The 22,781-nt window shown below is 43.0% G+C and overlaps 2 protein-coding genes across 9 annotated transcripts in view; one reads left to right on the top strand and one right to left on the bottom strand.

Moving 5' to 3' along the window:
* Positions 1 to 21,682, bottom strand: part of vwa8 (von Willebrand factor A domain containing 8) — a 73,690-nt gene extending 52,008 nt beyond the window's left edge. Inside the window, exons 1-16 of the mRNA XM_069155086.1 lie at positions 21,409 to 21,682; positions 20,891 to 20,968; positions 20,647 to 20,777; positions 18,887 to 18,997; positions 9,212 to 9,379; positions 8,694 to 8,858; positions 7,566 to 7,615; positions 7,341 to 7,449; positions 7,127 to 7,231; positions 6,859 to 6,987; positions 5,939 to 6,073; positions 5,769 to 5,846; positions 3,432 to 3,592; positions 3,125 to 3,238; positions 261 to 453; positions 46 to 123 (exon numbers count right to left, since the gene is read on the bottom strand). Coding sequence (XP_069011187.1) covers positions 46 to 123; positions 261 to 453; positions 3,125 to 3,238; positions 3,432 to 3,592; positions 5,769 to 5,846; positions 5,939 to 6,073; positions 6,859 to 6,987; positions 7,127 to 7,231; positions 7,341 to 7,449; positions 7,566 to 7,615; positions 8,694 to 8,858; positions 9,212 to 9,379; positions 18,887 to 18,997; positions 20,647 to 20,777; positions 20,891 to 20,968; positions 21,409 to 21,547 — 1,944 coding nt within the window. The 5' untranslated portion in view covers positions 21,548 to 21,682. The remainder of the gene's footprint in view (positions 1 to 45; positions 124 to 260; positions 454 to 3,124; positions 3,239 to 3,431; positions 3,593 to 5,768; positions 5,847 to 5,938; positions 6,074 to 6,858; positions 6,988 to 7,126; positions 7,232 to 7,340; positions 7,450 to 7,565; positions 7,616 to 8,693; positions 8,859 to 9,211; positions 9,380 to 18,886; positions 18,998 to 20,646; positions 20,778 to 20,890; positions 20,969 to 21,408) is intronic.
* A 741-nt stretch (positions 21,683 to 22,423) lies between these two features.
* The window catches only part of dgkh (diacylglycerol kinase, eta), a 64,479-nt gene continuing 64,121 nt past the window's right edge, over positions 22,424 to 22,781 (top strand). For all 8 annotated transcript variants that reach the window (XM_069155096.1, XM_069155097.1, XM_069155094.1 and 5 more), the window contains exon 1: positions 22,424 to 22,761. In XM_069155096.1, the coding sequence (XP_069011197.1) occupies positions 22,714 to 22,761 (48 nt within the window). In that variant the 5' untranslated portion in view covers positions 22,424 to 22,713. The remainder of the gene's footprint in view (positions 22,762 to 22,781) is intronic.

The raw sequence follows: 22,781 nt of genomic DNA, 5'->3' as shown, positions 1-22,781 counted from the left end.
CACACACACACACACACACACACACACACACACACACACACGCACCGTGGGGTCGTTCGTCTTGCGGAGACTGTGTGTGAGTTGCAGTAGCTGCTCCGCTGCTTCCTCTGGAACATTAGGAGTCTAAAAAAAATGGCGGAAAAAGAAAGTGAGTTATGGGATAGATGAAGGTGTGGTCTCTGTGTGTGTGTGTGTGTGTGTGTGTGTGTGTGTGTGTGTGTGTGTGTGTGTGTGTGTGTGTGTGTGTGTGTGTGTCGCACCAGTCCCTTGATGAGGCCCATTTCCTCTGCTTTGGCCAGCGGTGTGACAGTGTGGTAGAGGAACATAGTGAGCAGCTCAGGGCCCAACCACTGCTGACCTCTGCTGCTGCTACCGCTGCTCGTACTGGCGCCCACCACGGGGGGCTCTGCCAGGGCCAGCACTCTGAACGACGGGTGGATGGGGAAGATTGACCTGAAAATACACACACACACCGTGGGAAACGGTTGCACATGAGCAGTGGAGGACACACATCTTTTCACCCGTGTTCAAGTAGATGTGGAATGCAGGTGCACATGGTGTTGGTCCCAGATGTGTGTGTGCATGTGCATGTGCGTGTGTGTGTGTGTGTGTGTGTGTGTGTGTGAGAGAGTGTCGCACCCAATTTATGTCAGGGTCAAGAGTAGGACTTTTGACAGCTGGCTGTGAAATCCTCTGATTAAAGAGGACAGCAAAGTCCATTTCTATCAAACCACGCAGACACCCACGCTGCAACAGGATGTACTGTATTTACCCCACTGTGTACCCATCATCACTGTCACTGGATGAGTCTGTGGGGAGACGCTTCATACGCGAAGGTAGACTGTTATTATTGGCATTATCCATGCGCTGTGTGCACATCCCATTTAAATGCATTACACAGTAGGAGGTCAGTTTGCTGTAAATGATCACAGTCCTGTGATGTGCTCTCCATTCAGTTTAATGAGTAGGGTATGAACGTGACATCACACATTATGGAACAAATCTATATTTATTTTCCATGCAGTTTAAAGTCTAACTCGGGTCATTTTCTGTAGCTACAATTTACAAATATCCCCTAAATGTCTCACATGCATGTTATTGATAGACGCTGGCTTGCCAGCTGCAGAGATGCCTGCAGGCTCCAGTTTTCAGCAGCGCACTCAGACAGGCATGTGGCCAAATGTTAGTTTGAAGAAAGTGATGTAAGTTTACAATCCAGTGATTTTATGAACTTGGATAGGCCGCTCAAGTACAGCCGATCTTTGGGAAATGCTAATGCTGATCTACTCCTGCGTAAACGCAGAAAAAGGGTTTTCTTTTTCTTTCTTTTTTATTAATTTGGAAGTTGCTAAAGTACCAAAAAGGACAAGTAATTTTTCAATACTAATTAATATCAAAGCAATTCAGTCGGTGACATGAAAGCATCAAAGTTTGGTACTCAGTCTTCGTAATGAGTCATACAAATGTAATTTAAGCATCAGTGAATGCATCACGACTGCCATCATTAGTACAAATCTCACTGTTCAAACTCTGCAGCATGTGGTTTCTATCTGTTGCTACGGGAAACAGCACCCATTTATCCTTATATCATTATATCTACATAAATCTTACCATGACACACAGACATATACTGTATAAACATATACTGTACATTGGCACAGACACACACATCCTGTTGCCGAGCAACACGCTGTTTCGCTACACCAGCGACCCCACGTGTTGACCTGTATGTTCAGGGAAAATAATTAAACCTGGACACACACACACACACACACACACACACACACACACACACACACACACACACACACACACACACACACACACACACACACACAGACACACACTTCGTCTGAGCCACAGGAGTGGAGGAGGAGGAAGTGGGTTTACTTCAGCCCAGACATCCCACCACAAACATCCTTCCTGCCAGTTTAGGTGGGTTTTTAGGACGCACACACACAAACGCGCGGGTAAAGACACACACAAACACACTTCATGAGTCAAATGCAGGGGACAGATAACGTCAAGACCAACAGCAGTCATTCACATACAGCTGGGGTAGGCAAGTTTTTTTTTCGGATCAACGGACAAAAATGATTAATTTGTAATTCAAGTAGTCTGAAGGAACACTGGACTTCTGCCCCACCTCTTGGCTTTGTATTCAGGGTTAAGAATATCTAGCTAGTGAAGGAGACTAAAGGCCAATGATGGGTCATTTTAGGGAGAGGGCAAATACTATTGGCTGTTCTACAAATGCTGATGCTCGTAAACATCCTCTCGGATTTTAAACTTCATTTAATCTCAGAAAATCAGGAAGAAAAAGTTGGTGTTCCAGCGCTGTAAACAACTGCCTACGCTGCAAAGAAACTCCAAAAAAGGAAGACAGGCTTGTTAAAAAGAGTCTCCTCCCCTCTCTGACCTGAGAGGGGAGAGGCTGAGCTACAGGAGCACAATTGTCTTCTCAGATTCCATTCTGGAGGTGTTTCTTTGTATTTTTTGTCTCATCCAGAACTGCCTGACCCAACTTTAAAATGCTGTTGAACTGTTTTATAAACCACTGCAGTGTTTAGGTGTGTAATAAGCCTCCAAAGTCACAGACAGATCCAAGCTCTGTTTTCAGTCTGAACACCTGGTCACACACCCACCCTGAGAGGCCTCAGAATGAGTTGGGTGTAAGAATACTGATCCAGAACGGAGATATTACAAAAACTTAGAATACCCGGGACTCTCAGCTTTCTTTATGCTTACGTTTTTGTTTTTTTTCTGCCCCGATCTCTGTCCGCACCTCGAGATATACCAGAAACTGAGGGGTGTTAAGGGTCAGAGGCCTCGTGGTTTACCTGGAGTATTATTCTTGTCTTCACTCTCTGCCTCCCTCTCAATTTTGTCTCTCCCCTCTCAGAGTTTTCCCTCCTGTTAAAACACTAATGCTGAGTGCACTTATTATAGTCTTTGAAAAGCAAACTGTTGAGTCTCAGAGTTTCAATACAAATTCAGAAATGCTTCTGAAATACTCCTGACTTCTCTCACACCTGTAACATACTGTGTGCTGTCGTGTGTGTGTGTGTGTGTGTGTGTGTGTGTGTGTGTGTGTGTGTGTGTGTGTGTGTGTGTGTGTGTGTACCTCTCTTGCAGTTGTTGGTCATTAAACTGCAGTTGTTCCTTCAGTTTCTGGTATCTGTCCCACCTCAGCAGCCTGGTCCCATCATACAGATCCAACTCCCGATCCTGGAGCAACCTGGGGCACGAAACACTGGAGTGAGCTGAGAAGTATCTGTGCGTATGTCTATGTCACTTACAGCACCAGTTCCCTTTTTTAAAGCAGAGGAGATTAAAATTGAGCAGCACTGGAGAACTACGAATAACAACCGTCATTTCAAAATATCCCAGCCAGTAAATGATTGAGATGGAATATTTTGTAGCAGAAGTACCTCGACAGCACGGCCAGGGTTCCCAGGTTGACCCTGTGTACACCGTCAAGGATCAGCAGCTTGCCCTCGATGGCGGCAGTGACCAGTGGAGACGGCCTCCACGCCGTGTCTCCGTTTGGGAGAGTGTACCTCTGCTGCAGGAGGTCCCTGGCTGTCATGTCCTGGAAGCAAAACAGAAAGGCATGAATGGAAGATGGGTAAAAGCAAGGAGGAAAGAGAGAGAAGGTGGTGGTGTTGGAGGGGGGGGGGGGGGGCAAAGGAAGCCAAAAAGAAACAAGGAGAGGAAGAGATGAGGTGACAAAGCTGAGGGAAATGCAGAGACCCAGAGCATCGTCAAAGGTCCAGTCAGACTGGATAAAGAAAGATTTTATTACAATCATACACCAGATTTCCACTTTTGTCTCATTTAACTGTCCCCCTACATGATCTGGCCCAGCTGCTAAATCTAATATCTCTGCTTTACAGAGAACAGTTAATGACACATTTCTGTTCAGGGGGTGGGGGAGGGGGGGGTCTGTCGAGCAGGACTGTCATATTCACTATCACGCCACCATGTCACGGCAGAGACGGAGGGTAGATTAGAGAAGACAAGTGGAGTTGCACAGTTTGTTCCAGGCAGTAATACTGAGCTGCTAACCGCTCCACAGCAACAAGACCGTTAGCATCAAATCAGAAACAGGCCCTCCTTTGATACTTGTAAATTAGAGAGTGAATAGCAGCCTTCTGACAATGAGTCAGTGGACTCTGATGCAACAGAAATGAACCACAATTATGTTACATTCATTTTCATCCCAGCAATACTGGGCGGCCTGCTGCAGAGACCACCGTGGTGGGAAGGGTTAATGGGAGCTGACAGAGTGCCTGGTCTCCTCAGCCACCAGGACTAAACACTGTCTTGGTCTCTCAGTGGTTCTGGAAACCAACCAACGCCACGACAACAGAAAAAAAAACAGCAGTCGGTGTTCCGACATGCAGAATATCAAGAACGTAGATGGCACTTCAGACGCCACATACCTACACAGAATACTCAAATACTATAAAATCAATCAGGTCGACGGAGAGAAAAGAGTTATTCCCTGACTGATGCTGGAGGTTTCCTGCCTCTCGCTGCCAGTGCCAGTGCCTGTCGGTGTCTGATTCACCCAATCAGCTGGAACAAGAGGAGCATCGCTGCGCTCATTCCCTTTTTCCTTTCAAGCAAAAGATGCTTAACAAGGCAAAGTGTAATCAGTAATCTGTGGTTCTGACTGCGTACACACGTCGGACATCTTGGTGAAATTCAACCATTCCTGCCTGTTCTTTTAAATGTTTCTGTATGATTCTGTATACAGTACGTAATCTTACAAATACATTCACATTTTCTATTCAAACTTAACCTTTAGCCTGCTCTGTTAGCACTTTTACAGATAATATTTTTTTTATTTCTGCATATACAAATCTATGTTCTCCCCACTGAAGGACAAATGCCAAGGCATAATATATTTATATTCCACTCTAGCCTTACATGTCACTTTGTTTTTCCAAAAATGGGATTTTCAGGGCTGACCAGATGAATTGCCCGGCAAAGGATTCCGCAATTCCCGCAGCACAAGTCACCCGTGACCTCAGCGGACTAAAAATAGCTGCAGCATGATGCATTAATACATAAAGCTGCAGCACACCCGCTTCCTGCACAATCATCACCCAGCGGACTACATTCCACACACACACACACACACACACACACACACACACACACACACACACACACGCACACACACACACACACATACGCACACACACACACACACACATAGTCTTCAACCATAACCTCCATTATTTAAAACTTACTGGGCAACAAGTGGGATGAAGAATTGTGTCCACTCATTAAACAACGCGGTTACTTTTGCTAAATACGTAAGCTTGTGGTTTAAAAGCGACAAGTACAACAAAAGCAGAGCAAGTTTTGGTAAAAGAGAGGAGCTCGTTTCTGCTGATGAATCAGTTTCTATTTACGAAAACACACACACACACACACACACACACACACACACACACACACACACACACACACACACACACACACACGAGAGCATGAACTGAAATCGCGGCTACAGGAAGTAAAGGATAATTTTGGAAAAGAAACAGTGTTCTTCATGTTTTACAATGTAGTTCAAAAGAGTGACAGATGGTAAAAGACATGATTGTTTCATGAATTATTTGGGGTCACAAAAAGGGACGCTGTGTCTTTTGGTTATGCTCCATTTCAGCTCTGCAATGCTTTCACAGATAACAAATGCAGATAGATGCCAACGTGCAAAAACATTTTGAATCTTGAATAGACCGGTCTTCATTTACCTGGTAGAGCATGACGGGCTCCGTGCTGTAACCCAGCAACTCGGCAAACTCTCTGGCAATCACCGACTTGCCACAACCCTGGGAAATACACAACTCCTGTTATTACAAGCAGCGATAACATCCGCTATGTGTACTGTATGTGTGTATGCTGTGCAGTATGTGTCAGCTACCTTGGCTCCTATCAGACATATGTCCTTAACCATGTGCGACTGCATCATCTCGGCCATCAGCTGGGAGTGGCTCGGCGTGTTGATGAAGGTGGAGCTGCTGTTGGGTGGATGCAGCTCCTTGGTCCCTGCTGGAACCTGAAGTTTGATAAAGACAAGAAATCAAAAACAATAGTTTCATGACGATATAAAAGTTGTGGTTAAAATATTCCTTTAAATAAACCATGAATCACAGAATTATCAGCATCACAGCTGGCCACGAAGGAAACTCATATACTGTTCCAACAACTCAATGAGACATACAGCACTGCATATTAGGAGCCAAAAGGATTATTGGCACACAAAGATTAGCTTCAGAGAGTTAATAAGAATGAGATATATTCTTAGAAGAGTGAAGTGGATCTGTGTTTTTTCTGAAAACTCACAAACTCTGAAGCGTTTTCATCCAAGAAGAGGAATTAAAGACTGACAAAGATGTTCTCTTCACAGACTCTATCAATGGTCAAGCTACTGATACAGCGTGTCTTTGTGTGACAGCGCAAATGTCTGTGAAAAGTATGACTCAATGACGCTGTTTTGTAGTTCAGAATCGGAGGAGGGTCGAGTGGTCGCACTGACGGTCAGAAAAATCTAGTCCGACAAAATAAAACAAAAATGTTGCACAAACTATCTGTCTCTGTTGTTTAGTTCTTTTATTTATCAGTTATACAAAATAATAAACAATCCAATAATGTATGAAGACAAAAACGGCTTTGATAGATTTTAGGGATACAAAGAATACATTGTTTTGAGTAATGCTGTATGTAAACATAACTTCTCTGTGTTTACAAGAAAACTCCACAGGGCATCTTGAACTCCCCTCATAGTTCAGACTACATGGTCTGCGTCCCAGACTTGAGTTTTACACGTCAGTCCACTGGTACCTGAAGGGCGACGTCCTTGTCCGCGACACGTAATGCCACATCTGCACGGCCCTCGAGGTCGCTGGTCCGGGACACACTGACAATGGCGCTCGGTGCTGCCTGACGTCGACCGTCCAGCAGCTCGAATCGCTGGGGAAGATTCCGCAGAATCCACGGAGGACATAAATAATCTCATTTTATGGTCCCACCGTAACAAGCATGCACATTATATAGAAGCACAAAGTACACAGAGATCAAATTTTGACAGGCGGTTCACATCTCGACTCACACTCAGTACGCCCTCGACAGCGGAGCGCCCGTCCTTGCCCAGGATGCTGTTGTAGGGGTAAAGTCTGTGGACCAGCTGCTGCGAGGACAACATGGGGAAAGCATTCTGCAACAACACAGAACACACAGACATTGGAGACTGAAATCTAAGGGGATTTTTCTTATTTTTGAAGCTTGTGCTTTTGTTTGGTCTTTTCCCCAGCGCCACGTCTCACCAGGACGTGAAGCGCAGGAAGCAGGTTGTCCACAGGGAAGTCAGGAAGGCCCAGGTTGGATGATTCCTGAGAGCACAGCGTCGTGGCGAGTGACAGCAGCTGGGACACCCTGACACACAGGACACAAAGCAACACTCCACGTGAACAGCTACTAAAAAATACTCACATATCAAACGAGACATTTAAAAAGTTCTGAGCTTCAGCGCAGATCTACTTTTAAATTACCTTTCAACAGCAACATTTGGTCCTGCTGTGTACAACAACTCCAACTGGTCCTGGAAACACAAAGAGGACAATCGCTGCAGGTTTATAATCAAATATCTTGAAAGACATGCTTTTGAAGAGTGTTGGCTGACGAGACGATTAAACACGGTTTTAATAAAGACAGTTCCCCCAGTTAAAGCTTGTCACTAACTGCCAGTAACTCCGCATCATGCTCGACCAAGAGCTGAAATTGGACTCGTGGACTGACCACGCCAGCTCTAAGACATAACAAAGAATGTACCATTTTAAAGAAATTGCTACTTTTTAATGTCAAAAAAGGAAAAATACTCTGAATGTTATATTCTGCTTTTATTGAACATGTCTTAGCCTTCTGCATCATCTGTTGGTTTGGAAATGCCACTGAGGCGGACGAACGGCAACCACAACCAGTAAGCTGCTAGGAATCCCGCTAACAAGTATGGACTGTATCAGTACAGAGAAAGGCTCATTAATAAGGCAAACAGCATTTTTGGGAGTCGAGAGGCACCCCTTTGCCTCATCATTCAAATCTGGTAATGGATGTCTCTGGCATGTATGCTGTCCTCCAGATCCAAATTTGCAACAAGCCATTAAATTTCGAAACAAAGCCCGTGCATAAACCAAGTGGACGTCCAGCTGGTCTGGGCTTTCTTTCTTTCTTCCATCTCTGGTGCGAGGTGTGTGGATATGTCCACTTATGTGTGCTGATTGTTGACTCTATGTTTACTCCCGTATGTCCCCGTGTGTGAAGGGATATGATGATGTGATGGAATGTCAATGTGTTTATGCTGCAAACCGATTCTCCCACTGGGGCAAATAAAGTTTCTGTTCTATTCAAAATAATATTGAACAGTTACATCAAACACTAAATTCAGCTGTAACATATTTCCAGTAATATTATTCACTATTTCTTCAGTATAACAAAACTCCAATAAATGTTTGCTCACAGTGTGTTATGTGAATTATTTGAGACCCTGAGGGATAAAGTTTCGCTCTTCCCCTCCTCTTCCCGTCCTCTTCCCCCTCCTCCCCCCATGTCTCTCCTTATTGAGACATTTTTGGTGGTGGGAAATTTTTGGTATTAGATAATCTGTAAATTTGAGGACTGACCTTGAATGGTAGGTAATAGATGTCTCTGGCCTGGAAGCGGGAGCGGAGAGGAGGATCCAGCGGGTTGCCCTTGTACTTGGGAACGGGAAGACCGAGAGCGATGACCCGAAAGTCCTCACTTACACGGACAATCTTCCAGCCGTCCAGCTCCTCTTTGGTGTGTTCCTGCACAGTATCAAGGTATAAAAAACCCCACAAAAAACAACTTGGTTTCTACAATATGACTTCCTTTCATTTAACACATTTTATTTTGCAAACAATTTGTATGCACAAGGCTGCAGGTGCATGACTCAAAGTAACAAGTACAGATTATGACTATCACACAGTATTTATGGCAACTGCGTCTTTTCCTTACAAACCCAACATGAGCCCTGTAGGAGGGGTGTGAAATGTCTCTGCTTAAGTGGGAAGCCACAACCATGAAGAGGAATTATTTTCTTAAATGTGAAATGTGGTTGCAGGGGAGTGAAGTCTCTCACTCTTGAGACCAGTGTCTTCAACGTGCGTGTTGCTCTGACCTGCAGCAGCTTGTCGTAACGCTCGGCTGACATGAGGAAGCGTCCGTCTTCCAGCTGCATCTCTCTGTTCTCCAGCAGGTTGTTCAGGACGGGCAAGACGTTTCTCTCTGCTTTCTCCAGCCCCTCCAGGACCAGGACTCGACCGTGCGTTGCCGCCCTTACAGCACACTGCAGACAAACATACAAGTGGTCAAGACTGAGCAGTGAAATCAATTTCTACCTCAGAAATCATGTGAGATAATATGCTGGTATCAGGACAAGTTTTTATCTGAAGGTAAACCCACCCAGCACACTCAGTTCAAACTCAGATCAGATCTGCTGCTTCAGGATGACCTCTGACCCTGTCTAAATGTTGACAAGGTCATCTTTAATCTTTAATACAAACAGCGATCTGAGTCTCAATCAGTTCTTACTGCCTGCGTTCTAATGACAATGTACGCTTGCAATGGACCCATTTCTGAGGATGTCCTCAGCTTATTGTGTTCAGAACATCCTCCAAAAGTTTCAAAAACAGTCTCAGCTGCTTTAAGAAGGTCTATTTTCTACCACCAAATGTGAGATAAAACGTCTTGGGTTAGTGTGTGTGTGTATGTGTGTGTGTGTGTGTGTGTGTGTGCATGGAGATGCACATTTCTGCAAAAATCAAAAAGCACGTGTGACGTCAAGAGGCAGGAAACTTTAGCTGTCTGGGTGGACCGCAGATCGAGCGGCCGTGTAATTAGGTTAACATGTAAATACGTGGCAGGTTGTGTGGGAAACAGAGCCATAAAACTATAGTGAGGACCAGATGCTCTAAATTTAACTCCTGATCCATTTTGGGCCCCAACACTGTAATCAGATAATTGTTCGAAATGTAAGTGACGCAGGATGGCGAGAGAGTCGGGGAAGCACAGACGGGTCCTTGTGTTCTGTCTGACACTGACCGCGCAGGAAAAAAAAACAAAACATCCCGGCAGATTCTGAGAGGCTTTTAGCACTTAGGAATGTTTTAGAGAAGTGAATGGTGAGAACAGTGAATAGTATGGATGGATTTGAACAGAGGCTCGTCTCCGGAATAGACTGTAAATACAGCGGATGTGCTTTTAACTTATGTGCATGAACAAATAAACTTTGTGGGACTGGTTTATGTTTTTTTTTTTTTTTGCTAACTGTCTGCAGGTAAGACCTCAATTTACAAGTCATCAGTTGAGCTCTTGTAAAACTGAAACACAAATAGAAGAGTGGTTGCTTTAAGGTACGTTCAGTCCTAAAACACAAGTAAGATTGAAAGGATACGAGCATAAAATACTCTCAAAGATTCTCTTACATTTTTTAAATAAAATGGTCTAGCATATTAGAAAAAAATAACCCCCATGATATTTGATTGAATAAAATACAATAATTCATTCTAACATGCGTTGCTGGTAGGTCTTAGTTCAGGAGTTATTTTTTTATAATTTCGTCAGAGTATAAGATCATCTTCAGTTTTGGGTTTGCTGCTGTAGCCGTACTTTTCTGATGTTTAAAAGTTCTTATGTGACTTTGTTCCGTTTTAGTCCAAACACCTGATGTTTGGTTTCTACTTTTACAACCTGTTTTCACCTTTCTACGTTTTTTGTACGTGGTTCATTCAGATATAACCATGCCAGTGAGACACTTTGTTTCTTTGGCACACTCCAATCCAGTTCTTGGACTTTAAGTAAAATCTAAGAATTCTGTCTTTATTGTTATTAACGTGTTATTGTTGTCTTGTTTTTTTTACATGTTTTGCTTGGCTGGTTTTGATGCTCAGTTGGAACATGTTTGTCCAAAGCACTGAGGGCTTTTACCCTTAAATAGGATCGTGTGGGTATTTAGTTGCAACATGTAACATACATATTGCCAAGAAAGTGCATCCAGTGAAATAATTGCAGAACAGAACTTTGTGCAGAGGCGAACTCTTGGAAACAAATTGGTATCAGTTCTAATTCAGCTCGAGTGGAGGTGGCAGGCTTTCTATTACTGTAATAGAAACTTATTTTCAGTGTGGGTTTGAGGTAAGCTGCCTTACATAAGAGGCAGCTAAATGGAGAGGGGTGATTGGAAATGTCAAAAATGTAACAGGCATGCGATTCCGTCCATGTGACTACATCCCTCGTACAAACTTGGAGGGGGGCGGGGGGCGGGGGGGGGGGTGAAGGAGGAAAGGGAGAGAAAGAATGAGCATGAGCTAAAGAGACCGAAAGTGAGGTGGGGTGATGGGAGGGGAGGGACGGAGCGTAAGCACAGGGACTGACACGCTAAGCCTGAATATAGGGCTCCAAATCAGCACAGGGCCCCGAGGAATACTTGGTGTTCTACTTAACACACAAACACACACCTCCTACGACACCAAACTATTCTCAAAAAGAAAAGAGCTTTTCAAATTTGCACCCACACATCTTCAATCCTTAAAGCAAGCGTTACATACGACACATACGTGCAGTGAGTCATTGCACCCCGGGGCGCATTAACACGCCAGACTCCAGCTCGTAAACCAGCACATGCCAGCGACACACACCCTGCCCATAAGATGGTTGGATATGAGGAAAGCCAGAAATAGGCAAATCCTGTCACACCTATTAGTACCATCAATAATGATGTATCTATGCATGAGCTGTTGCCATGGAAACAAACGACAACTGTTTTTTATCTTGATGAGAGGGTGGGAGGCAGATGAGCCTCGGGGTGTTGGCTAGCTTTGCTTGTTTCTGGAGAAGGCAACCAGTCTTGATAGATTCATTATTGAGTCATTGGTGGATAAAGACCAGAGGAGAGACAGGAAGCTGCTTAATCGTCGGGTTTGGACAGGACATAAATATTAGTATTTGTCCACAATAAAAACAGGGTAGATCTATTACGTCTATTAGGTATTTGAAATTAATGCTATATGATTGTGCACATGTTGACACTCTTGGTCCCCAGTTATCTCAATGAGCGAACGCAATGTCTGATTTAACTTCCCACTGCTACTTTGCTTATGTGTCATGCGAGCGGTGCGTTAAGGGCAGCCAGCAGGGCGGAGGCTGGATTTGTGGTAATAAAATAAAAACATAAAAAAAATCCATTGTTGCATAATGGCCAATCAAATCAACCCATTAGATCTGGAAGTTTCCCTCAAGAGCAAAACAAGGACTGAATATTATATTGTTTATGGCCACTGACAGATGAATGATGTTATTATGAATTATTATTATTATTATTATTATAATGAGTAATGAATTAATGACTGGACTGGTTTCAGTTTCATTTCAACACTGTTGGGTACAAAATCAAAACGATGATCACTAATGAGGGTCACATCAATAATACAGCTCTCTGGTGTTATCGCTACACAAACTGCTGTGACAAAAGCTACATCTACTTCTCAAAGTAATCTGCACCAAGATGTCAGCACATGGAAAACACAGCTGCAGATAATGACACTAACAAATAGTCGACCAAGAACCCTTGATGCATGTCCCACCCTCCTGTCTCTTCTAACTTCCTGTCATCTTTCTAGTGTCACTGTTCAATAAAGGTCTGATTCATGTCATCAGTTGCTGAGAAAGCATTCAAAACAGTCAACGTGGTTGTAAGTGTTTGTTCATCAGACTTTCTCCTGTTAATGTTTTTACGTACAGTGGGGCAAAAAAGTATTTAGTCAGCCACCAATTGTGCAAGTTCTCCCACTTAAAAAGATGAGAGACGCCTGTAATTTTCATCATAGGTACACTTCAACTATGAGAGACAGAATGGGGGGAAAGAATCCAGGAAATCACATTGTAGGATTTTTAATGAATTAATTGGTAAATTCCTCAGTAAAATAAGTATTTGGTCACCTACAAACAAGCAAGATTTCTGGCTCTCACAGACCTGTAACTTCTTCTTTAAGAGGCTCCTCTGTCCTCCACTCGTTACCTGTATTAATGGCACCTGTTTGAACTTGTTATCAGTATAAAAGACACCTGTCCACAACCTCAAACAGTCACACTCCAAACTCCACTATGGCCAAGACCAAAGAGCTGTCAAAGGACACCAGAAACAAAATTGTAGACCTGCACCAGGCTGGGAAGACTGAATCTGCAATAGGTAAGCAGCTTGGTGTGAAGAAATCAACTGTGGGAGCAATTATTAGAAAATGGAAGACATACAAGACCACTGATAATCTCCCTCGATCTGGGGCTCCACGCAAGATCTCACCCCGTGGGGCCAAAATGATCACAAGAACGGTGAACAAAAATCCCAGAACCACACGGGGGGACCTCGTGAATGACCTGCAGAGAGCTGGGACCAAAGTAACAAAGGCTACCATCAGTAACACACTACGCCGCCAGGGACTCAAATCCTGCAGTGCCAGACGTGTCCCCCTGCTTAAGCCAGTACATGTCCAGGCCCGTCTGAAGTTTGCTAGAGAGCATTTGGATGATCCAGAAGAGGATTGGGAGAATGTCATATGGTCAGATGAAACCAAAATAGAACTTTTTGGTAAAAACTCAACTCGTCGTGTTTGGAGGAGAAAGAATGCCAAGTTGCATCCAAAGAACACCGTACCTACTGTGAAGCATGGGGGTGGAAACATCATGCTTTGGGGCTGTTTTTCTGCAAGGGGACCAGGACGACTGATCCGTGTAAAGGAAAGAATGAATGGGGCCATGTATCGTGAGATTTTGAGTGAAAACCTCCTTCCATCAGCAAGGGCATTGAAGATGAAACGTGGCTGGGTCTTTCAGCGTGACAATGATCCCAAACACACCGCCCGGGCAACGAAGGAGTGGCTTCGTAAGAAGCATTTCAAGGTCCTGGAGTGGCCTAGCCAGTCTCCAGATCTCAACCCCATAGAAAATCTGAGGAGGGAGTTGAAAGTCCGTGTTGCCCAGCGACAGCCCCAAAACATCACTGCTCTAGAGGAGATCTGCATGGAGGAATGGGCCAAAATACCAGCAACAGTGTGTGAAAAACTTGTGAAGACTTACAGAAAACGTTTGACCTCTGTCATTGCCAACAAAGGGTATATAACAAAGTATTGAGATGAACTTTTGTTATTGACCAAATACTTATTGTCCACCATAATTTGCAAATATATTCTTTAAAAATCAGACAATGTGATTTTCAGGAATTTTTTTTCTCATTTTGTCTCTCATAGTTGAAGTGTACCTATGATGAAAATTACAGGTGTCTCTCATCTTTTTAAGTGGGAGAACTTGCACAATTGGTGGCTGACTAAATACTTTTTTGCCCCACTGTATGTGACAACAGAAAAATCATCTCTTCTGCATGTGCAGAAGCACAACTTTAGATATTAGTTATTGGGCAAAGGGGATAATGGCTTTTTAAACTTAAAAAAAAAAAAAATGCAGTCTGAGAGGTTTTTCTCCCTGTTCATTTTTTATTTATTTTTTCAAACGTGGATCAAAAACTCCCGAAACGTCTCCTGTTGCACGTGAAGGGGGAACAGTACCGTGACTCATCACCTGAGTTACACACACTTTTCTGACCACTGTTACGGGTGCATTTGAGATTTCACCATGCACATAATAGGAGAGCGCACATCAGAGTTTGTGTAAATCTCAGGAAATCAACGTCAGAGACCCTTAAAATGCTCCAGAAACACTACGGTAACGAAGCCACGGACCCGACGAGGTGATTTGGATGGAAATGTCTCTTCAAGAGGGGCAGAACGGCACCGACCGAGACGGAAAAAGACGCGTCAGGTTAAGAGTGCAACCCGGGCAATTTTTTTTTGGTCATTTGCTGGGTTGTGAATTCATCCTCCAGAATGAGACTGTCAACACCGAGTTACACTGTGACGTCCTGAGAGAAATCATTCCTGCAAACGACCTGAACTGTGGTGCGATGACACTTTGGATCTCCGGTGACAAAGCGCCACATAAGTTTGACACAAAGTTTGATGTGCGCTCTCTGCTTAAGCTCAGGTCCATGGTGAAATCGCAAATGCACAAAATGTGTGCGAGTCAGGTACTGATGATGTTAAAGCAGTATAACTTGTAAAATACTCAATCATGAAGGTTATATCCTCCCTCTGCTCTGTGCTCATCGTGGTGCTGCACTCCATTTGTGCAAAACAGGAGCAGTCTCAGAACTTGTGCATTTTTTTTGCTCCTTTGCATGAAATATAATAAAGTGACACATTGAGAGGCCGTGTGTCTGAATATGCAGAGACTAGAGAATGACACGACGTCCGATGACACAGACTGCTGAGTGAACATGCAAACAAAAAGCCTATTTGTGAAACGTTTTCTGGCTTTCAAAATACTTAAAAATCTCCACTATAATTACATTTTATTGTTTAGAATCATTATGGAATATTAGACAATATTGTTTTGATCTCTCACAATTTGAGTATTTTATGTAAAAAGTACTTTAATAGCGCACAGAAATGTTAATGATTGTGTCCTATGTTACGCCCTGTATAAGGACTGAAGGGTGAATTATATTCAACAGGAAAGTTAGAGATGGGTTTTTTTCTGGAGAGGTCTGTGTGTGAGTTTTCACCAAAGATACTTTGCCATTAATTGTATTAAAATAATTCATGAGCATTACAACTATTAAATTAGAAAAACCTGCTCGAGCTGCCACAACAGCAATGTGACGGCCCTATTGTTTAAAGTGTACTGGCTTAAAGACAGGCCACTTATGAAATTATAAAAGCACTCGGTGCAGGGTACACTCAGGTCCAGTGTGTGCAGTACAATATTTTGTTTTTGTTTTTGTGACCAAAGTATATTTACTTCTGAAGCCCAATACATCGACATTTTACATATTCAAAAAATTACACTTTCTTCAGCACTTCGGCACTGAAGACTGTGGAGTGACACTACAGTAACTGAACTCCCTTCCAGCAGCCGTCTAATTATAAGAAACTCTAACTAATTAGCCAAGAGTGTTCCTGTTCCAGAAGACCAGGTTTATAAGTAAAGGATAAATGTGCTGAAAATAAATCATGAAAAACTTCACCTCATTTCCATGGCGTTGATGTCTGAACTGTTATGCAAGCGATTTATTTTTTCCACACAGATGAAGCCATGTGCTACTTAGTTGTACATAATGACACGACTGAGTAAAAGTTAATTATCACAGCTTATCATCAGATGTCACTGCTGGCTCCTTGAGGCCCGGTGGCAGGTTTAATGATCAGCCTTATCTGGAGGTTTGTTTTCTGTAGCTGTGAGAAATGAATTGAGAGGAGCAGAGAACAGAAAGTTCTCCTTAGAGAAGCCAGACTAGATAATGAGAACTGCTGGTTTCTATGGTTACCTGACTTACAAAATCAACAGAGTGGGGGTGTATGTTTGCATAAAGCTTGATTGATCAGAAGGTGTCATGGAAGGGAACGGAGTGAAAATGGTAAGAGGGCACTGCTGTGGTGACGTGACTTCATGTGTTGCTCGAACACCTGCTGGGTGTCCGTGGCAGCGATGGAGGACGCGCATTTACTGTTCCCACGCTGGAGGTACCGACGCTTCATCACAGACATGGAGCCGAACCCTGATTATTGTGATCTAAAATCACTTTTGATGCTCTGTGCAGACCCATGAAATTCAGCTGACAATGAATTGCCATCCAAATAATTATTAATGATTTAACTGTATCTTCTGTTCATTCTATGCCACTGTTGAAGCCCGATCATAGATGAATAAATATACCTTATGAAGAAGAGGAGGCCAGTGTTTGCTCCTCATAAACAACAATTTCCCAGGGTACATTTAATTTAAATAACGACTGAAATATAAAAGAACATTACTGAAATGTACAACAAAACTACTGACAGTCATAGACCTATCAATAATCCAAATAAATCATGGGGGCACAACAAGATGACATCATCAAAGAGCACCAGTCAAAGCTCAAACGGTGGAAAAAATAAAAATATAACATTTCTGTTAGTTTCATCCAGCTGCTTTTATACAGATGAAAGCAAACATGTCTCACAATTATGCAAAATAATTACAGTTAACTTAAATGAATGTGAACAGGCGACTATGTAGCAACTGGTATTGAACTGGAAATGAGCAATGCAGCTACACAATGTTTCCGTCTGGTAATAAATCCCTTCACAGCACTGAACCTGACATTTTTAAAGGTTTTAACAATCTTTTAGTAGTTATTGGCTCCATTTTTATGTTTTTGGTTCTCACAGCTGCATTCAACACAGTATACCATAGTGCCCTCATTTTTCACCTGGAGTATTGCGTCAGCATTAAAGTTGCTGCTCTGGAGTGGTTCAGTTATTATTGGTCTGACACAAGTTTTTCTGTCAGCCTCTTTGACTCTGTTTTCTCCTCAGTGTTTCACCCTTGTGGTGTCCTTCAGGGTTCTGTTCTCTGGTCAATCATAATTTCCCTTCATGTCCTCCGTCAGGCTCAAGTCTTAGAAAATATGGAATCTTGTTCCACTGTTATGCAGATGACAGTCAACTTTACCTGGAAGGATACAAACTCTTTAAAATCATTTTTGGACAGTCTTGAAGATATCAAAGCTCAGATGGCCCGAAATGTTTTTAATTATAATGAGAATAAAACTGAAGTCTGAGGTCCAATCTAGATTTTTTTTTTCAACTGAGGCTCTTGTCTAAGGTCACAGTCTTCTCATTGTGATGAGATGATTTTGAAAGGGTAATTCATGCTTTCATCTCATGCAGAATTGACTACTGTAATGGGTTTCATGTTGATGTTGGCCAACACCAACTCTCACATTTACAGTTGGTCCAGAAAGCAGCTTGTTTTGTTTTTTTAAACGGGAACATGAGTGAGAACACACTTCCCCCATATTGGCCTCTCTTCGCTGGCTCTTGCATGTTTTAGGACTCATTTTAGATGTTATTGTAAATGGACTAGCTTCAACCTATCTCTCTGACCTTTTACAACCACACGTCCCATCAAGGTCACTCAGGTCCTCTGATCAACCAAAAATCAAGTTGAACCAGAGGGGAACATGCTTTTACAGTTGTAAATCCTCTGCAAATAATCCATCATTAATTAGATGCTAGGCCTAAAAAAACAGTATGTCTGGGGGCGTGTCTGTTTGATTGACAGGTGTGTGGTGCGGTCAGGTGTCAGGTGGGCGGGCGTAGTGTCCTCAGAGAATGAGTCAGATCCACAGATTTCTTCTCCCCAGCTCATCCAAATACGTCACTTTTGGTTCCAAAATAGCACAATGACAACGGCCAAAATACCAACGAGGAGGCAAATCACTTTTGTTTTCTTCATTGTTAGGGCCTTATTGCTTTAACTTGGTGTTTTTATCCTGTCGTTTTATGTTTTTTTGCTATTTTGATTGTAAGGTTTGACCAGCTGTTATTTTAAAATGTGCCCATGTGTGTGTGTGTGTGTGGTGTGGCTCATATTCTTTTGGCTCCAGGATCTCCACCAGCACCCTTGTGTGACTAAGAATAGAGACGCGTCAAGATGATGCGTTTTTCTTTCTTTTTTTTCTTTTTTTATTGGCTTCCAGACAACATGTGTGTAACCGCCACAGGAAACATACGCAGGTGGTGGAGACTGTGTGAGACGCACACAGGGGCACCATAACTCACTCACAGACATCCACATCCACTCAGGGGTCATTTAGTCAGTACACATGCCGTAACAATCAGATGCAAATGTTTTACACCAGCTTGGATTGATTTCAGGCCCTGCTTATTAGACCGTGTACCAGTCCAAAGTAAAAGAGATTTACCTGGTCGATGTAGAAGGCCGTCCCTGATCGGATCTCTCTCCTCTGTTTCAGGTCGGTCTCTGTGGTGTCCCTGGACAGAGCCACATACTCTACTTCCCGTTTGGTCAACTCCTAGTCAACAACAAGAGAAAAACTTGGATTCACACACTTCCAAAACTACTGTTTTAGGCTGATCTGTAAACAGCATGAACTGTAACAATAATGACTACCTCTGTACTTCAGAGACCCAGCGACAAGTAACGTTACAGCATGTTGAATCCAGAGTGTCCAGTGAATATCAACCCTGTAGCGTCTCTCCAGTCATGAACAACTAGAAAAGTATTGAACTGATTTTTCACCTCAGGCTTTGAGCTACAAGTCTGAAGAACCCAAACACGCTCACCAGATTTTCTGTGTTGAGAAAATGATTAAAAAGCAATACATTAAAATTCTGTTTCGCTTTTTTATTTTTATTTGGTAACCCGACTGTGAAAGTGAAATATGAGCTCTGAGGTTTTGTACAGACGGCGATGGAGGTTAAGGGAAGGAAAGAACACCATTCACTGCAGTCTTTGGGACGTCTGTGCTCACAGATGCAAAAAACAGTAAATGATCCAACTCACATCCTCCACTCAAACCAACATCTTTTACCTTATGGTAAAAAAAAAAACCTGTTTTTCCCCAAACACAATAGAGATTATAAACAGCAGTGATTAAATTATTCTATTGACTGTCACAAAGCATTTAGTAATACAACATTACAAATATTGCTTAAACGAGCATTTCAAATCTACTTTTCTAAATGAAACTGCACATATTGAAATTTTCTTCTAGTTTCAGTCCATATTTTTTATTTTTATTTTGGGGGATTGCTGTGCGAACAAATATTTTATTTTGCAGTAACTGTTCTCAAAACCTGAAAAGCAATTTGCATTATTATGTGTATTTTTGTGTTTTGCAGTAAAAGTGTAGGGAAAAAAAAATATTTTTTTACCAATGCCCAAATAAAGAAAGAGATAAAGAGACCACTTCCTATGACAACAAGCATACTGCACATCAAAGAAATAACTTAAATATTTTAGTTCTCACAGTTGTGAAGTTAAAGAAGCACGGGGACGATCTATTGATCAACAGACAGCCTTTAACATAGAACACAAAGGTTTTAGCTTCTGGACAAACAAGTGCTTTGAATCACATACTCCAAGCACAAAAACAAAGTGCAGTCTGAACGCATACTGCATGATCACACTGGCACAGAGATTTCCCAAAAGTCACATCACTTCCTTTTGTGCCATTTTTTTTCCAGCCAACCAGCTTTTGGTTTGTTTTGATGATGAGGAGAGTTTGAACTGACTGTAGATGAGTTATTTTTGTTGATAAAGCATGCTTTTCTTGGAACTGCACTCTTTGTGCTGTGATGCGTTCAGAAGAGATTCTGTTAAGTATTTTTTTATTTGGAGAAATGAAGGGAATTTTGCTAAATTGTAGGATCCTGCTAATATTGCAGAGTTTGCAGGAATTTAAATTATTTAACGTGATCGCAAACTTGCAATTTTGGAAATGTTCAGTTTCTTGATGATAAAATGAGGTTATTGACAGAAAGGTTTGTACAACTCGTGTGTTGTGTCCAACAGTGATGTCATTCATATGTCAGATCAGGTCTGATGATGTAATTGGTTTGTAATAGTCTTGTTTTAGTTTCACAAACAATATATTAAAATGTTTACCTCTTTGTCTTGTGTGTGTGTCTATTTGTGTGTGTATGTAACGTGAGCACTCACAAGGTACTGCATCGCTATGGATCGTCTCAGGGGTCCTGGGGGACCAATGAGAAACACATCCTGTCCCAAAAGGTCTTTCTGCATAATCCATCGTAGGTGCTGAACCAATGTCTGGGGCAGGGAGTCTGAAACTGAACAACCCACACAAAATAATCATTCAGTCATACCTGTATGTTTTGTTTAGATATTTCTAAGCATTCTCACACACACACACACACACACACAGAGAGAGACAGATACATACTGTGTTTCACGGGAACAAGTTCTGGGTTCTTGGGTGTTTTGAGTTTGTAAGAGATCTCGCCGATCGTCACCGTGTCACCTGCAAAAGAACGACCGATACGTCACAAGACAACAGAAGTAATAATAAGAACAGTTCATATTATTCAGCTGATGAGTCATGAGTTCAAAAGCTTTAAGTGGAGGGATGTGATCAGTTCGTGGAGGGGTCATTGAAGGACTTCACGTGTGACGTCACACACCTGCTCTTAACCTTTCACCTAGTCCCAAGTCCTGCTCACTCTAACTCTGACCGTACATTGTTTGTGTGGACCTGAACCAACCATCACCAGGATGTTTGTCTCCCACAGTCCCACTGCTTTCCAAACCAGGAGAGCGAACTATCCACCGAGCCGGTCAGCTTTCCCCACGGACACGAGAAGCTGCATGTTTACTGTTTCCCTTTGAAAACGAACTCAGATAAACACGTGGGCTCTTTGCTCGTTTGCGGTAGTTGTGACCGGAACCGGCCAGGTGAGCTACCTGAGGACGTGTTGAGCAGTTTGACCTCGTGACTCCTCCACATCCAGCCGTCTCTCCCCACCACAGCGCCCAGGATGGTCCGCACTCTCCTCGCAGCGACGGCCGCTGCTGCGCCGCCACATAATATCTGGGAGGTCATACTGAAACGGTTTATGTCGCCATAGGAAGTCCAGTGTGAAATAAAAACGGCACGAGTGTTTTCGAGCTGCGTGTCGACCCCCCGGCTTTCATAACATCTGGCAGCTCGTATTGTTGGAGTCGGAAGATAATAACAGAGGGACGCAGCAGTCCGGGACTAAAGTCATCCGTGGGAGTTTGACGTTTGTTGACAAACGTTCCGTTCATTCGGTAACGCCGTGATGTGACTTCAACTACAAAGTGCCGTTTTGTTCAAATCAATAAAATTGTCGAGTTAATGTTTTGTATAAACATGCTTAAATTCTTTATTCATTTTGCGTTTGATTTATTTAAGCAAAAGCCAGAGTGCCAGTTCAGAAATAGACATATTATAGCAGCCTATTATAATTGTATCTATATCCATGATATGATTTTGATTATATTGATATCTCATGCCACTGTATGTGGTTCACCCAGTGCCCAATTTGAATAGTCCAATATGGTCTCTCTCTAACTAAGAATGGGAAAAGTGAGCCTAGAAGGAAGAATATTGGTGCTCTTCATAATTTTGCTGCAGTTTGTCTTCATCCACACAGGCCTCCCCATAAACCAGATGTTAGTCTATCTATTCATGGAGCATGGAGCATGAATATTGTTCAACTCAACTACGGCAATCAAAATGAAAGAATGATTTCATATGTGCAAAACGTGCAAAGTCCGCGTTGTTGAGGCAGGGTGGTCTGAGTAAGACGAGCCTATAGGAATGGGAGATATGTGGGAATAATGGAGGGAAAAAAATCGAGCTCTCTTCAACTGAAAGACAATAGGCTCCTTATGAATTACGTCATTTAAACTACACTCATATAGCCTTCCTGCATGTACGCGCAAATATTCCGCCTCCACGCAGCGGGTGTGATCCCCGCCGGGCCAGGACAAACCGTGCGGGGCCGCCCGAGTTTGAGCGGGCTTGACATTTATCACGTGGAGCGCTGATAGGCTCGGCCCTCGGAGGGGAGCACCGCGGAGGGAGAGGGAGAGGAGCGGGGCAGGAGGAGCACGGTGGGAGGACAAAGCGGCGCGGTCCCAGCTCGTCAGTGCGCATATGAGCGGCGAGGCAGGTTGTGAATTCCTCCACCTTTCAGTCAGTCGTCTCTTTTCTCCCCGGAGCGGACGCACAGGTCTGGGACTATGGAGGATGTCTACCATTACACCCGCAGCCCTGCCTGGGAGGAACTGGTTAGTAAGATTCAACACGG

Source organism: Embiotoca jacksoni, unplaced genomic scaffold, assembly GCF_022577435.1.
Source record: "Embiotoca jacksoni isolate LCO1_2020_lvr unplaced genomic scaffold, fEmbJac1.0.p SCAF_2, whole genome shotgun sequence".
Lineage (NCBI taxonomy): Eukaryota > Metazoa > Chordata > Actinopteri > Embiotocidae > Embiotoca > Embiotoca jacksoni.
This window is presented reverse-complemented; position numbering and strand designations above follow the sequence as displayed.